This window comes from Pseudonaja textilis, chromosome 15, assembly GCF_049901715.1.
Source record: "Pseudonaja textilis isolate UNSWEBS1 chromosome 15, rPseTex1.2, whole genome shotgun sequence".
In the NCBI taxonomy this organism is placed as follows: Eukaryota; Metazoa; Chordata; class Lepidosauria; order Squamata; family Elapidae; genus Pseudonaja; species Pseudonaja textilis.
The window spans coordinates 3,422,180-3,437,110 of NC_142004.1; the positions used below are offsets into that span (position 1 = coordinate 3,422,180).

The window sequence follows — 14,931 nt, forward strand, 5'->3', positions numbered from 1 at the left end:
TTCAACAGCTCAATTTAATTACTTCAAAATAGTTATGTCAGGATGCCAGCAATCACTTTAATTAAAATCATGATTCTCGAGCCAAACTTCAAAAAGCTTCAAAGGATTTATTGGAGGCGACATGCTGGCACTGCCCTGTATGAAGCCAACTCTGGCAGGCATAATTTACGGTCCCCTGTGACCCTGTTTCCTCCCTTCTCCCCTGGGTGGTGTCATAAATCAGATTCCCCAATTGAGCACTTTCACAGGCTGGGTGTCATCAATCACGCTATCCAATTAAATATATTCCCGGGCAAATGCTCTGGTATTTTAGTTACAATCTTTTAAAGATAAAGAGTTGGAATGTACTTTTGCTTCCAAACTGCTGCACTGTTCTTCCAGGTTTCCTCTCCCCCCCACCTTTTTTTAATGGCAACTATTAAAACAGGCATAGGAATGTTTTATGAGTTGACAAGTTAAAAGACATTTAACCTTTTTGCCATTCACATTTCATTCTGTCCCTCTCCTTTCGCACCCTTTCATTATTGTATTCCACTGTTTCTCGGATATTATTGTAACTCTTGTCCTATGGCGGGTTGGCTGTGAGGAGTTGGCTGATGTCACCGACCCGATCCGTCATAAATATGAGTCATTGGCCAAGCTTCTGAACTTGGATCCCGTGGCCACGGGGAGGCTGCAATTGTGAAAAACGGCCATAAGTCCCTTTGTTCAGTAGTGCCGTTGTGACTTCAGACACCCATGGTTGTAAGCCGAGGAACTTAAGTTGTATGTCATCCATGCTCTGCCTTTCGGATGCAACGAAAACCAGCAATTATGGCATCCACAATGCCCCCAGAGGGGTTTTTCCTCTCCCCCCCTACCCCCCACCAAGCTGAAGGAATTCAAATTGAGGGAGTAGACAGTGTACCCCTGGGTGACTAAGTGCAAATTAAAGCAAAAATAATGCAACTAATAAATGGAAGCAAAATAGTGCAAAATAAAAACAGACATCACACCTCCACCTTCCCCCTCCCTGAGCAACCTGCTTCCTCCCCGCATATCTCTGAACCATATTGCTAAGTTTTGTTTATTTTTATAGTTTCACTCTTTTCATTCTCGTTCGATTTACATTTTTAAATAATTTGAGAGTGTGTATGTATGTATGTATTTATGTATGTATGTGTGTGTATATATATATATATATATATATATATATATATATATATATATATATATATATATTCTTAAGTTTTATGAGTATTACATGTATGGCATTCAGCTTTGTTGGGTATTTTCCACGTCATTGTAGTTGTGCTTTTAAAGTTGAAGCTACAACTTTAAAAGCACAACTACAATGACGTGGGAAAATACCCGAACAAAGCTGAATGCCATATGGCGAGTGGGACCTCGCCGAAACGTCACCAAGATACTCTTAATCTTACACGGGAAAAGACCCGAACACACCTACACCTACATACCTGTGCCCGTGAAAATCTACAAAAATGTACATGAATTCAGTTTCATATATATATGGTATTCAGCTTTGTTCGGGTATTTTCTCACGTCATTATAGTTGTGCTTTTAAAGTTGTAGCAACGTTTCACTATATGTAGCAGACGAACATTATACAGAAGACTGATGATGGCAGATGAGATTCTGCCGAAACGTTGCTACAACTTTAAAAGCACGACTACAATGACGTGGGAAAATACCCGAACAAAGCTGAATACCATTATATATATATATATATATATATATATATATATATATATATATATATATATATGAAACTGAATTCATGTGCAGTGGCAAAAGAATTCAGTAAATAAATAAATAACTGAATGGCCCCCAGGGGAAAGCATTTTGAAGAGCAACTGTTAGAGGAGGCGGAAAGCTTGTAGCCAAAACCGAAAACCATAACCAGAAGGATTCGAGTCGCCGCTTCTCTAACCAACCAGCTTGCAACTCTCGTGAGCTGCAGTGGGTTCGCTGGAAAAGATACTACGGGGATCCTTTTGATCCTTGAGTAGAAAACGGTTTCCCCGCATCCCCCCAAAGTAACAGGTGGACGGATGGCTGCATCAGGGAAAACAGGGAAGCACAGGATGGAAGAAAATATAAATATATATTACCTTCTCTCGTTTCTGTGTCGTAAACAAGGACTTTAGTTCCTTCTAGAACTACGTATTTCCTATCCCAGCCTTGCTGGCCACGTTTATTATTTCTGAAAACAGAGACAGGATAAGGCTCGTTTAGAAGATTTGCACGATTCTGGATCAAGCTGGAAGTTGGACGATGCTACCGCCCCTCCTCCCCACCCCCCCAAAAAAAGGGTCAGCGAGAGAAACGGTCCTCCGCAGCTTTCAGCCATGGCCTCCAAGAGCTGCTCTTCCTTCAGCAGCCTTCAAAGCTGGGCTGGCATGTTTCAGCGCAGAGACTCACGTTTATACCTGGGCACCTTCATCCATCCTTCCAGCCGTAAAGCGCTGCCAGGTTCTTTTAGCTGCAGGCCTGGGGAATTCAATTTATCCCGGCAGAAGGCTTCGGAGAAGTGGGCGGCGTACTCAGCCGGCAAGCCGCAAGTGGCCGGCAAGCAGGCAGAACATTTGGGATGGCACATCATTTGGCATTCTAAAAAAAAAAAGAGTGGGATGGGGTAGGGTGGGAAAAGAGGGGAGGAAGATTAACTAAGATTAACAGAGTTGCAAGGGACCTTGTAGGTCATCTAGTCCAACCCTCCACCTAAGAAGACCCTACACCATTTCTGACAGATGGCAGTCCAGTCCCTTCTTGAAAGCCTCCAGTCATGAAGCTCCCACAACAAGGCAAGCTGTCCTACTGAATATAGAATACCAGAGTTGGAAGGGACCTTGTAGGTCATCTAGTCCAACCCCCTGACCAAGTAGGAGATCCTACACCATTTCTGAAAAAGGGTAGTCCAGTCTCTTCTTGAAAGCCTCCAGGGATGAAGCTCCCACAACTTCCAAAAGCAATTTCTGTTCCATTGGTTGATTGTTTCTCCGTGTCAGAAAGTTTCTCCTTATTTCCAGGTTGAATCTCTCCTTGGTCAGTTTCCATCCATTGTTCCTTGACTGGCCTTCAGGTGCTTTGGAAAATAGCTTGACCCCCTTCCTCCTCTCTGTGGCAGCCCCTCAAATATTGGAAGGCTGCTCTCCTGTCTCCCCTGGTCCTTCTCTTCCCTAGACTAGCCAGGCCCAGTTCCTGCAACTGTTCATCGTATGTTTTAGCCTCCAGTCCCCTCATCATCCTGGTTGCTCTTCTCTGCACTCTTTCTAGAGTTTCAACCTCTTTTTTATAGTGTGGTGACCAAAACTGGATGCAGTACTCTAGGTGTTGGAAAAGCTGCGTGCTGGCGTTAGGCAAAGCACGCCCACCAAGCCAGGCCCACCGAACCGGTGATAAAACCATTCGAATCCCACCACTGCTCTCATCCCCCACCCCTCCAAACGGCCTCTTTCCTGTCAAAAACATCTCTCGGATCACCTGCCCAGGTACTCTTCTTCAGCTTGCCTCTCCCGCTTACCAAGGCATTTCGAAGCCTGGCGTCCAAAGTGCACAGTGTCCAAGCAAACGGCACATTTGGTAGCTCTCATGTTCAGTCCCACGTTGAAGCGATGAGGGATATTGTGATGCATCCGCTCTTTCAGGCGACGATTAAACTCTAGGGAGAAGATGGCGCCTTGATTCATTGGGAAACCAAACGAAGGTCCAGCTTGCATGAAAAGATGGCTTGGCAATTGTCTGTAACGTTCATACAGACCAATGCTAAAGCCTCCCTCCCACCCCTCTATCTTATCTACGTACCTTGTCTATCTCTACCTACCTACCTACCATCTCTCACACACACACTAGCATCCTCCCATCCATTTACACTGTCTATCTGTCTCTCTATCTAATCTATTTATCATCTCTCTCTCTCTCTCACTAGCATCCATCCATTTACTCTATCTATCTATCTGTCTGTCTGTCTGTCTATCTATCTATCTATCATGTCTCTCTCACTAGCATCCTTCCATCCGTTTAGGGTATCTATCAATCTAATCTAATCTAATCTATTTATCATCTCTCTCTCTCTCTCACTAGCATCCATCCATCCATCCATTTGCGGTATCTATCTATCTATCTATCTATCTATCTATCTATCTATCTATCTATCTATCTATCTATCTATCTAACTATCTATCATGTCTCTCTCACTAGCATCCTTCCATCCATTTAGGGTATCTATCAATCTAATCTAATCTAATCTAATCTAATCTAATCTAATCTAATCTAATCTATTTATCATCTCTCTCTCTCTCTCACTAGCATCCATCCATCCATCCATCGTCTGTCTGTCTATCTATCTATCTATCTATCTATCTATCTATCTATCTATCTATCTATCTATCATCTATCTATCTATCATCTATCTTTCTCTCTCTCACTAGGATCCACCCATCCATCCATGGTATTTATCTACTTACTCATCTACCTATCATCTATTTATCCATCTATGTCTCCATCTTCACATTTATCCATCCATCCATCCATCCATCCATCCATCCATCCATCCAGTGGTGCTTGGGTTTCGAACTGCCCATCTTCTGGTCAAAAAACCCAGCATCTTAACCACTAGGCCACCACATCCCTCCTGCCTACTCTTAAACACAAACAATTGAAATTGTATCCAGATTTTCTTTTCACAGCAATACCCATTTATCGTCAAAAACCATTGACAGCTGAGGCCTGCCTTGCTTTGGAAATAATGAGAAAAATCTACTCTGGGTAGCTTGGAATACCGTGTTACATTTTGGAGCCCACTTTTTAAAGCAGTAACGTCCTTTCCTCCAAGACCGCCCTGAGATCCTGAGAAAATCGCCGAAGGACCTACCCAGCCTGGCTTTTTAACAGGGCTTGGGAAAGCCAACGGAGGCAAAATCAGAAAATTTGAGAAACAATTGGTAAATAAAGGTGTTTACTGGGGGGGGGGGGAAAACTTGTAAAGAACAAAGGGGGTGTAATTCAAGAGCAGCAGGACTCAGACAGAGTACTGCTGCTTGGCAGCTGATGCAAAGTTTAGCATCAGTTGATATGCTGATATTGTTCAAATTTGGGGAACTCTGGAATTAAACGTCTGTAGACCTGCCAGTTAGTCATTTAGCGTCTCTAGAAACAAAAACTGAGATAATTAGCGCTTACACAAAGCTCTGAGAGCTCTCAGAACTTCATATAATTATCTCAGCAATGGTTAACACACTCCTGTAAGGTAAACCGTCATTAGTTCCCAACAGAGCCTTTCTGAAAACAATACAGTGAAGTCGTAACTCGCGGGGTCTCCACACTCCTGAGCAAAGCAGGACAATAGGTCTCTTGGTCACATGACTGAATCACATGGACAGATAGGGGACTCAAAGACAAGCTGTCATTGGGACATTGAGGACAATACGACACCCAAACCCTACAAGGAAACACGGAGAAATCACACAGAGAACAAGGTAAATTGTTGACGGTGCAGGGTTTCTGCGTGTGGATCTGAACACTACGTGGCTTTTGGAGATCAAGTATTATGGGCTTGGAATCCAGGGAGCGGGGAGGAGGAGCTGATGTCCTTGGATCCTTCTTGGAACGAGTTGGAATCCGGATCCTAATTGGGCTTTGAGACGCTGAAGTTATTTTCAGCTCTGCGAAAAGATTGTCGGTGCAGGATGGTTCCTAGTTTTACCTGCTCTCAACTCCCTTTTTCAAGCAACCAAACCGATTAACACCTTTAGGTAAAGTCGTTTCCGGCTCTAGGGGGCGGTGCTCACCTCCGTTACAAAGCTGAAGAGCCAGCGCTGTCCGAAGACGGTCTCCGTAGTCATGTGGCCGGCAGGACTAAACACCGAAGGTGCACGGAACGCTGTTACCTTCCCACCAAAGGGGCCCCTATTTTTCTACTTGCGTTTTTTAACCTGCTTTTGAACTGCTAGGTTGGCAGAAGCTGGGACAAGCAACGTGAGCTCATTCCGTGACGTGGCGCTAGGGATTCGAACCGCTGAACCGCTAACCTTTTCTGATCGACAAGCTCAGCGTCTTAGCCGCTGGGCCGCCGTGTCCCCTACCACCTTTAGGGATCTGCTAAACTCCAGTCTGTTTATACTATAGGCCAGGGGTGTGTCCGACCTTGGCAACTTTAAGACTTGTGGACTTCAACTCCCAGAATCCTCCAGCCAGCCGTGCCTTCTCTAAACCTCTTCCAACTTTTCCGAATCCTTCCGAAAGCAACGATGTGGCTATGACGGTCCTTCATTAACTATTTCCTAACTGTGAAGGTTTAGGTTGCGGCTGTCTAGCCTTGCAGGCAGCTTTAAGACCTCTGGACTTCAACTCCCAGAATTCCCCAGGCCAGAAGGGGGCAATTGCATCCAATTGCATGGCCAGGTGCTCCCACCCACCTCAGAGACACCGAGCGGATGTGTCAGCGTGGCTGGCTGGCTCCCATACAAAGTCAACCGAAGGGATTGGTGGACGTAACGAACTGTGGGCGGCCCTTGGGCCAAAAAAGGGAGGATCCACTATGCCTGCTTTTGCGCGGGGAAACCCAGAGCTGGCTTCGATCCTTCTGCGCGCCAGTGTGGATTTATTCAGTAAAGTTTTATATACTCTTGGTAAAAATAATATCTCTGGAGTTTCTTTTTCTGGGATCGCCAACTGGACAGTTGACTTGGAATAAACCCCGAGCAACCGACTCGTATTTAGGACGGTTGCAGTGTTTCCTGGGGTCAAGTTTTCGCGACCTTTTGAACGAGCCAAGAGGGAAGCCAGATTCCCGTCACAATTGCCGCACTAACTTAAGAACTGCACTTAACAACGGTGGCGAGAAAGGTCATAAAAACCGGGGCAAAAAAACCCTCCCTTGAATCGCTTAGCAACGGAAACCTGGAGCTCCACTGAGGTCGTAAGTGGAGGACTACCCGTATTCTGGTTTTATATCTAGGAACTTTACGATTTAGCCCAGCTTTTGGCTGTCGCTAAATAGTCCCTTATTGTTGCTTTTTTTTTTGCACCACCTGCTGACGACGCTTCGATCCTGGCTTGGCGCTATTAGGAAGCCGGGCACCCTATGCAGCTGGAAGAGGTCTCTGGGTTGTCTGGGCCAGAATCCCTCCCGAAGCTGACCCCTCCCCCCTCCCTCAAGCCTTACCCTCTGGCGTGGAGGCCTCCTTTCGGCGGCTGGAGGGAGGTGCCAGCAGGCTGATGGGCGTGGGCTGGTGTTCTGGTGAGCGAACTATGGCAGACATGATGATCTGCTGCCTGGCCGTGGCAGGCGTGGCAGGGTGAGGGTGGTCTGTAATTTTCCTATGGGCAGCTACGGACACACACAAATAGTTAGTTAACTCCTCCTCTGAGTGGGACGAAGAAGAAGAAGGAGAAGGAGAAAGAGAAGGAGGAGGAGAAGAGGAGGAGGAGAAGGAAGAAGCAGAAGAACAAGAAGAAGCCGAAGGAGGAGGAGGAGGAGGAAGAAGAAGAACGAGAAGGAGGAGGAGGAGGAGGAGGAGGAAGAGGAGGAGGAGGAGGAGGAGGAAGAAGGAGGAGGAGGAAGCAGAAAAAGAAAAGGAGGAGGAAGAAGAAGCAGAACAAGAAGCAGAGGAGGAGGAGGAGGAAGAGGAGAAAGAAGAAACAGAAGAACAAGAACAAGAAGAAGCAGAAGAAGAAGAGAAGGAGGAGGAGGAGGAGGAGGAGGAGGAAGAAGGAGGAGGAGGAAGAAGAAGAAGAAGAAGAAGAAGAAGCAGAAGAACAAGAAGAAGCAGAAGAACAAGAACAAGAACAAGAAGAAGCAGAAGAAGAAGAGAAGGAGGAGGAGGAGGAGGAGGAGGAAGAAGAAGAAGAAGAAAAAGAAGAAGAAAAAGAAGAAGAAGAAGAAGAACAAGAAGAAGCAGAAGAACAAGAACAAGAACAAGAAGAAGCGGAAGAAGAAGAGAAGGAGGAGGAGGAGGAGGAGGAGGAGGAGGAGGAGGAGGAAGGAGGAGGAGGAGGAGGAAGAAGAAGAAGAAGAAGAAGAAGAAGAAGAAGAAGAAGAAGAAGAAGAAGAAGAAGAAGAAGAAGAAGAAGAAGAAGCAGAAGAACAAGAAGAAGCAGAAGAACAAGAACAAGAAGAAGAAGAAGCAGAAGAAGAAGAGGAGGAGGAGGAGGAGGAGGAAGAAGGAGGAGGAGGAAGAAGAAGAAGAAGAAGAAGAAGAAGCAGAAGAACAAGAAGAAGCAGAAGAACAAGAACAAGAACAAGAAGAACAAGAGGAGGAAAAGGAAGAAGCAGAAAAAGAAAAACAAGAAGAAGAACAAGAAGAGCAGGAGGAAACCAGGAGAAGGCGAAGGAGAAGCAGGAGCAGCAGCCGTGGTTCTAGGGAACCTTCAGAATGACAGCCCGCAGCCTTGCTTTCTTTCTTATTGAAGGTTTGGGATGGTCAACAGCCAACGAGGGGGCGGCAGGGAAGGGGGGTGGGGGGGAGAGAGAGAGAGAGGGAGAAACAAAAGACGTCCAGTACAGGAGGGAGGGGTGGGGTGGGGTGGGCGGCCCTTGGGGCTTGGCAGGAAAAGCACAAAGACCCCCTCCTCTTGCTCTTGCCTCTTTTCCCCCTACCTTCCTCCCGGGCGGATCGGAGTTCGATGCGGGTTTTCTGCAGGGCTTCCTCCAGCTCCGCTGAGCGGGCCTTCTCCTTCTCCAAGGCCACCTTCAGCTCATTGTACTGCAGAGGAACCTGTGTGGGCAAAGAAGGGTCCTCTTTCCGTCGACTAAACAGGCCCTAGCAACAGAAACACACAGACAGCTCCTAACTCCTGGTCAGTGATGGCTGCCTCCGGGTGAGGGGGAAGGGAAAACGCTAGCTAGCGGCAGACCAGAGGGTCTGAGGGTCTCTTCCTCCTCCCCTCCCCTCCTCCTCTCTTCTCCCTTCCTTCCCTCCTCCTCTCTTTCCTTCCTCCTCCTCCCCTCCTCCTCCTTCTTCCCTCCCCTCTTTCTTCTTCCCTCCTTCTCTCCTCCCCTCCTTATCCTCTTTTCTTCCTCCTTCTTTCCTCCTCCCCTCCCCCTCTTCTCCCCTCCTTCCCGCCCCTCTTTCTTCTTCCCTTCTCCTCTCCCCCCTCCTCACCCTCTTTCCTTCCTCCTCCTTTCCTCCTCCTCCTCTTCTTCCCTCCTTCTCTCCTCCCCTCTTCCTCTTCTTCTCCTCCTCCTCCTCCTTCCCTCCTCCTCCTTTCCTTCCCTCCTTTCCTTCTCCCCTCTTTCTTTTCCCCTTTTCCTCCTCCTCCCCATCCTCTTCTTTCCTCCTCCACCTCCTCTCCTCCCCCAATTGCCCGGTCCAGCATTTTAAAGATAATTTCTCCCCCTCCCCTCAGCTTGGCCCATCTCACAGAGATCATAAGCCAGGCTAACAAGAAGAGGAAACTGGGCGGCCATTTATCCAGAATGGAAGAACAGGTAGTCCTGGACTTATAACCACAACCGAGCCCAAAATTTCTGTTGTTCAGTGAGACATTGGTTAAGGGAGTTTTGTCCCATTTCACGAACTTCCTTGCCCCAGTTGTTAAACGAATCGCTGCAGGGGACAGTTAGTAACCTGGCTTTCCCCGTCGACTTTTTTTCAGGGTTAACTTTGAGTGGCCCGCTACGTGAACCGTTATAAGTCGAGGACTACCTGCATATGAATATGACCACAAGGCCAGGGGTCCGAAGACAAACTCAAGGAACTTTTGAGGGGCTGGGGAAATCCAGTGGGATTTGGGGGCCACCTGGAATCCCTCTTCATTTCCCCCAGTCTTCGAAAACTCAGACGGACAGCCGCTGCCTCCTGCCTGCTAAGTTAATTTCTGGCGTTCGTATATTTTGCACACCTTTTTCTTCTTGGCTGGCTGATCCATCTTCGCTTGGAGGAAATCTATAAGCTTGGTTTGTTGGGAAATAGTGCCTTCCATCTTCACTTTTTCGTGGGAATACAGGACCTTTTGCGACACGGAAAGGGGGAAGGGAGAGGAAGGTAAACCAGGAAATCACCACGGGCGCGAAAATCAACCCGAGGGAAATCCGTAAAAAAAAAAGTTACTCCCGGCCTGCGATGCTCTATTCTCTCACCTGAATATTCTCCAGCTGGTATTCCAGGTCGCTCCTTTCGGTCTTCAAAAGGTCGGCCCGGTCCAAAGCCTCTTGCAGGCCTTGAGTCAGCCGAAAGATGTGGTTCTTCTGCAAATCCATCTGCTGCTGCAGCTTGGCTTGCTGGGAGGGGAGGAGGTAAAACCCAGGAGGGCAATTATAAAATATTCGGAGGGAGGGAGGCAGGAATAGGAGAAAGACCGAGAGGAGGAGAATTGAAAGAGAGATTAGGAGGGACGGAGGGAGGGAGCGAGGAAGAGAAAGACAGAAAGGAGAAGAACTGAAAGAGAGATTATGAGGGAGGGAGGGAGGAAGGAAAGTGATAAAGACAATTATAAGAGAGGGAGGGAGAGAGAGGAAGGAAGGAAGGAAGGAAGGAGGGAGGGAGGGAGAGGAAGGAAGGAAGGAAGGAAGGAAGGAAGGAAGGAAGGAAGGAAGGAAGGAAGGAAGGAAGGAAGGAAGGAAGGAAGACAGGAGAATTGAAAGCAATAAAGAGAAAGATTATAAAGGAGGGAGAAGAGAAAGACAGAAAGGAGAAGAACTGAAAGAGAGATTATGAGGGAGGGAGGGAGGGAGGGAGGGAGGGAGGGAGGAAAGTGATAAAGAGGACAATTATAAGAGAGGGAGGGAGGGAGGGAGGGAGGAAGGAAGGAAGGAAGGAAGGAAGGAAGGAAGGAAGGAAGGAAGGAAGGAAGGAAGGAAGGAAGGAAGGAGAATTGAAAGCAATAAAGAGAAAGATTATAAAGGAGGGAGGGAAGGAGGGAGGAGAGAAAGACAGAAAGGAGAAGAATTGAAAGAGAGATTATGAGGGAGGGAGGGAGGGAGGAAAGTGATAAAGAGAACAATTATAAGAGAAGAAGGAAGGAAGGAAGGAAGGAAGGAAGGAAGGAGAAGAATTGAAAGCGATAAAGATTATAAGGGAGGGAGGGAGGAAGAAAGGCGAGAGAGATAGAAAGGAGAAAAATTGAAAGTAATAAAGCGAACGATTACAAGAGGAGGGAAGCGCCATATTTTGAGGTTATATCAAAATTAAGACTAATATTTCAGCAACTTTTAGATGTGCAGACTTTTATCCTGCAATCCGCAGGCACTTAAAACATTTGCCTGTCTCAAAGCTGCCAATTTGAAAAACCGGCGATTTAAACCCAGCCTATAAGGCAACACCCAGGAGGAACCAAATCCGGTTTGCCAGTTTCAAATCTCCCCGAAGGGATTCACAGACGTTCGGCTAGGGAGCGGGGCCTACCTCCTCCAGAAGCCTCTGTTTGAGTTCGCGTTCCGTTTCAAGCTTCTGCTGCAGGCTCCGGGCGTTCATCTCCAGCATGGCGTGCTTCTTCTCCAAGTCATTCAGCTGGTTAGAAATGGAACTGGGTTCAACGGGGAGGCAAGGCGTGAAACGCCAGTCTTTCCACGTCTACTTGCCTCTCTCTCCCGCCTTCCTTTTAAAACCTCTGCACAGACAATCCTGGACTTACGACAATTCATTTAGTGAACATCTGCCTCCCGCTTGGGAATACCTGTCCATTAAAGCGGTGGACAAAACCCCTGGTACCAAATTCCTTCGGAGCTATCTTGTCAGGATTCCGGCAGTTCCCCCAATTAAATCATGAGTCTCGAGCCAAACTTCCAAAAACTTCGAAGGGATTTATTGGGAGTAAACAGGCCAGCACTGCCTGGGTGCAGCCGACTCTGAGATACATTCATTGTCACCCTTGACCCTGGTGTTCCCCCACCCCCTGGATGTATCATAATTCATATTCTCCAACGGGACGCATCCATAGCCAAGAATCATCAATCAGGCTCTCCAGTTAGAATTTTGTGCGGCAGAAACTTCAGTCGCCTAGTTATTATCTTTGAAAAACTATTTATGGAATGCACTTTCGGTTTCTAAGCTGCCGCACTGCTCCCCCCTCCCTTTCTGTTGGCAACTCTAAAAGGACCATAAAAATATTTTATGAGTTGACGGTTTTAGATAAGGAAGAAGGTTCAAATCTTAATCTACCTTCTAGCTGAACTGTGTTCACTATGACCGCTGAAGATGAATGGATTTATGATGCTCTTAATGATTGGTTTATAGTGTTGCGAGTTTCCATGATCGGCTCACAACAATATATGCTTTTCGAAGTTGTATAAAAAAAAAAAAGAGTCCACTCCAAGCTGGGGTAGGCCCATGTGAACTTGTTTCTGGGTAACCCTTTTATTTGCCAATAAAAGTTCTCTTCTCCTTTCCACTTGTAAGAGTTTTCCTTTCCACTTATCAAATTTCTCTTCTCCTTTCCACTTATCAAAGTTCTGTTTTTTTTTCCACCCCCGACTTATATCTGGCTTGCAGGCCAAATAAAAGGGCCCGAGCTTTCTGGGACAATATCACCCAATATAAGCAGTCCTCGACTTACAACTACAATTGAGTCCCAAATGTTTGTGGCTAAACAAGACAGTTGTTAAGTTAGTTTTGATTCATTTTGCCTCCTTCCTCAGGCAAAGTTGTTATGTGAATCACTGCAGCTGCCACACGACCTCGGGACACTGCGACCATCGTAAATATGAGCCAATTGACAAGCACCTGAAGTTTGATCTTGTGACCGCGGGGAGGCTGCAACGGTCATAAGTGTGAAAAAGAGTCATCAGTCACTTTTTTCCAGTGCCGCTGTTAACGTCGAGCGGTCACTAAACGTACAGTTGTAAGTTGAGGACAACCCGTATAGCATTTTAAGTGACCGACCTTGTCGGAGAGACTCTCAGCTTTGAGCTTTTGTTCCTTTAATGCTTGTTGGAGAGCCAAGATCTCCGCTTTATGTTCTTTAACCGCAAGCTCCACAACTTGGCGGGATTCCGTGATGCGCTGGTCGGCTCGCACCCTGCACGGAAGAGAAGAAGCCCTGGGTTTACGCCACTCGTGGTCTGCCTCCCTTCCAGGGTCCCAAAAAGGACGGAATCAATAGGAAAGGAGTCTTCAGAGAGCCAAGCCCTTTCTGTTGAAGGCCAGAAGGCCATCATTCGACAGGTAGGTAGGTAGGTAGGTAGGTACATAGATACCATAGATAGATAGATAGATAGATAGATAGATAGATAGATAGATAGGCAGATGACAGATAGATGATAGATAGGATGGATGGATGGATGACAGAAAGATATGATAGACAGATAGATATATGATAGACAGGATGGATGGATGGATAGATAGATGACAGAGAGATGGATGATAAACAGGATGGATGGATGGATAGATAGGATGGATGGATAGATAGATAGACTGATAGATGATAGATAGACAGACAGGATAGATGATAGATATAGAATATATGTCTATCTATCTATCTATCTATCTATCTATCTATCTATCTATCTATCCATCCATACATCCATCCATACATACATCCATACATACATATGGATGGAAGATATAGATAGATGGATAGACAGACAGACAGATAACCTTCATTGTTATTTTTTACGTGGACACTCTGGCACACTTTAAAAATGAAATACTGCTGCCTGCTCTTAAAAGTGTACATATGCAAAATACACACACAGACACACAAACACATACATCTATATACATTAATCAGTCCATCCTGAATACACAGCGGAAAGAGGAAACTTGAGAATTGACAAGGTTGATGGCGTACGGAACAAAACGGTGACCGAATCAGGAATGTTCTGCATTTGGGCACCACAGAGCCCTTTCCTCCTGGAAGGAAAAGAGCTCGTGAAGGGAACGTGTAGCGTCCCAGACCATCCTGGGGGCCCGGCTCAAGCAGCGCTTGCAATATGGCCATATCCTGGGTAGAAGGGAGCGATCTGCCTATCGTCTCTCCTGCCGTCCTCGCCACTCTCTTGTAGCGCCTTCCTGCCCGAAGCAGGACGGCTTCCTAACCAGACCGTCATGCCGTATGACAGCAGGCTCTCCATCGTCCCTCCGTTAAAAATAAAAAATAAAAAAATAGCGGTAAGTGGCAATTCGGTGCTTCTTCTTCCTAGGTTTCCATGCCGCTTATCCACACCTGCTCGGCTGAGAGGGGACCAAGTTGGCACCGTGAGAATCCGGAAGGCAAACGAGGGCCAGATGGTGGCGGTGTGTGAGGGGTGGCTGGCGAACAGCCAATCTCTGTTCTCAGACGTCATGCTCTTCTTGCACAAAGTTCTGTATATATAGCCCATGTATGTTAATTAAGAGCCCAAGAATAAATTGGGTTTAGAAAGCGAGGCTGCAACAGCCCGGCTTCCTGAAACTCTTAAAAACCTTTCCCACCGTCACCCGTCCACGTGTCCTCCTTGAAAAAGCGTCAGGAAAAAAAATATTACGCTGTAAAGTTCACCCAGAGAACGGATATTTCATTTAAAACGGGGTGTGTGTGTCAAACGTCCCCAAGAAAACAACCAATCTCAGAGAGCACCAAGGACTTCACGGTCTTCCTCCTCCTCCTCTCCGGAAACCCCACTCCTTTCTAGCCCTGATGATGTTACCTAGCTGGGTCATGAAACGTCTGCAAGAAAACCATCAAGCTCAGACAGCATCAAGAGCATCCTTCTCCTCTTCTTCTCAGCAAACCCCATCCCTTTCTACCACTGATGATGTTACCTAGCTAGATAACGAGACATCTGCAAGAAAACCACCAAGCTCAGAGAGCAGCAGGGAGTCCCCCTCCTCCCTGCAAACCCCACTCCCTTCTACCGCTGATGATGTTACCTGGCTGGGTCATGAAACGTCCCCAAGAAAACAACCAAGCTCTGAGAGCACCAAGCTCCCTTCAGTCCTCTTCTTCTTCCTCCTCTCCCCAAACCCCACTCCCTTCTAGCACTGATGATGTTACCTAGTTGGATAATGAGAC

General features: G+C 46.8%; 1 protein-coding gene across 22 annotated transcripts in view; it reads right to left on the minus strand.

Annotated features, from left to right (window-relative positions):
* CIT (citron rho-interacting serine/threonine kinase) overlaps positions 1 to 14,931 on the minus strand; it is a 93,279-nt gene that overhangs the window by 16,608 nt on the left and 61,740 nt on the right. For 11 of the 22 annotated variants that reach the window (XM_087913189.1, XM_087913188.1, XM_026718629.2 and 8 more), the window contains 9 exons: positions 12,822 to 12,957; positions 11,346 to 11,450; positions 10,082 to 10,222; positions 9,844 to 9,951; positions 8,600 to 8,717; positions 7,166 to 7,330; positions 3,524 to 3,661; positions 2,430 to 2,610; positions 2,112 to 2,203 (listed from right to left, as the gene is read on the minus strand). In XM_087913189.1, the coding sequence (XP_087769315.1) occupies positions 2,112 to 2,203; positions 2,430 to 2,610; positions 3,524 to 3,661; positions 7,166 to 7,330; positions 8,600 to 8,717; positions 9,844 to 9,951; positions 10,082 to 10,222; positions 11,346 to 11,450; positions 12,822 to 12,957 (1,184 nt within the window). Of the gene's footprint in view, positions 1 to 2,111; positions 2,204 to 2,429; positions 2,611 to 3,523; positions 3,662 to 7,165; positions 7,331 to 8,599; positions 8,763 to 9,843; positions 9,952 to 10,081; positions 10,223 to 11,345; positions 11,451 to 12,821; positions 12,958 to 14,931 lie in introns of all 22 variants that reach the window. The other 11 variants (XM_087913186.1, XM_087913183.1, XM_087913182.1 and 8 more) reach the window with 1 other exon arrangement.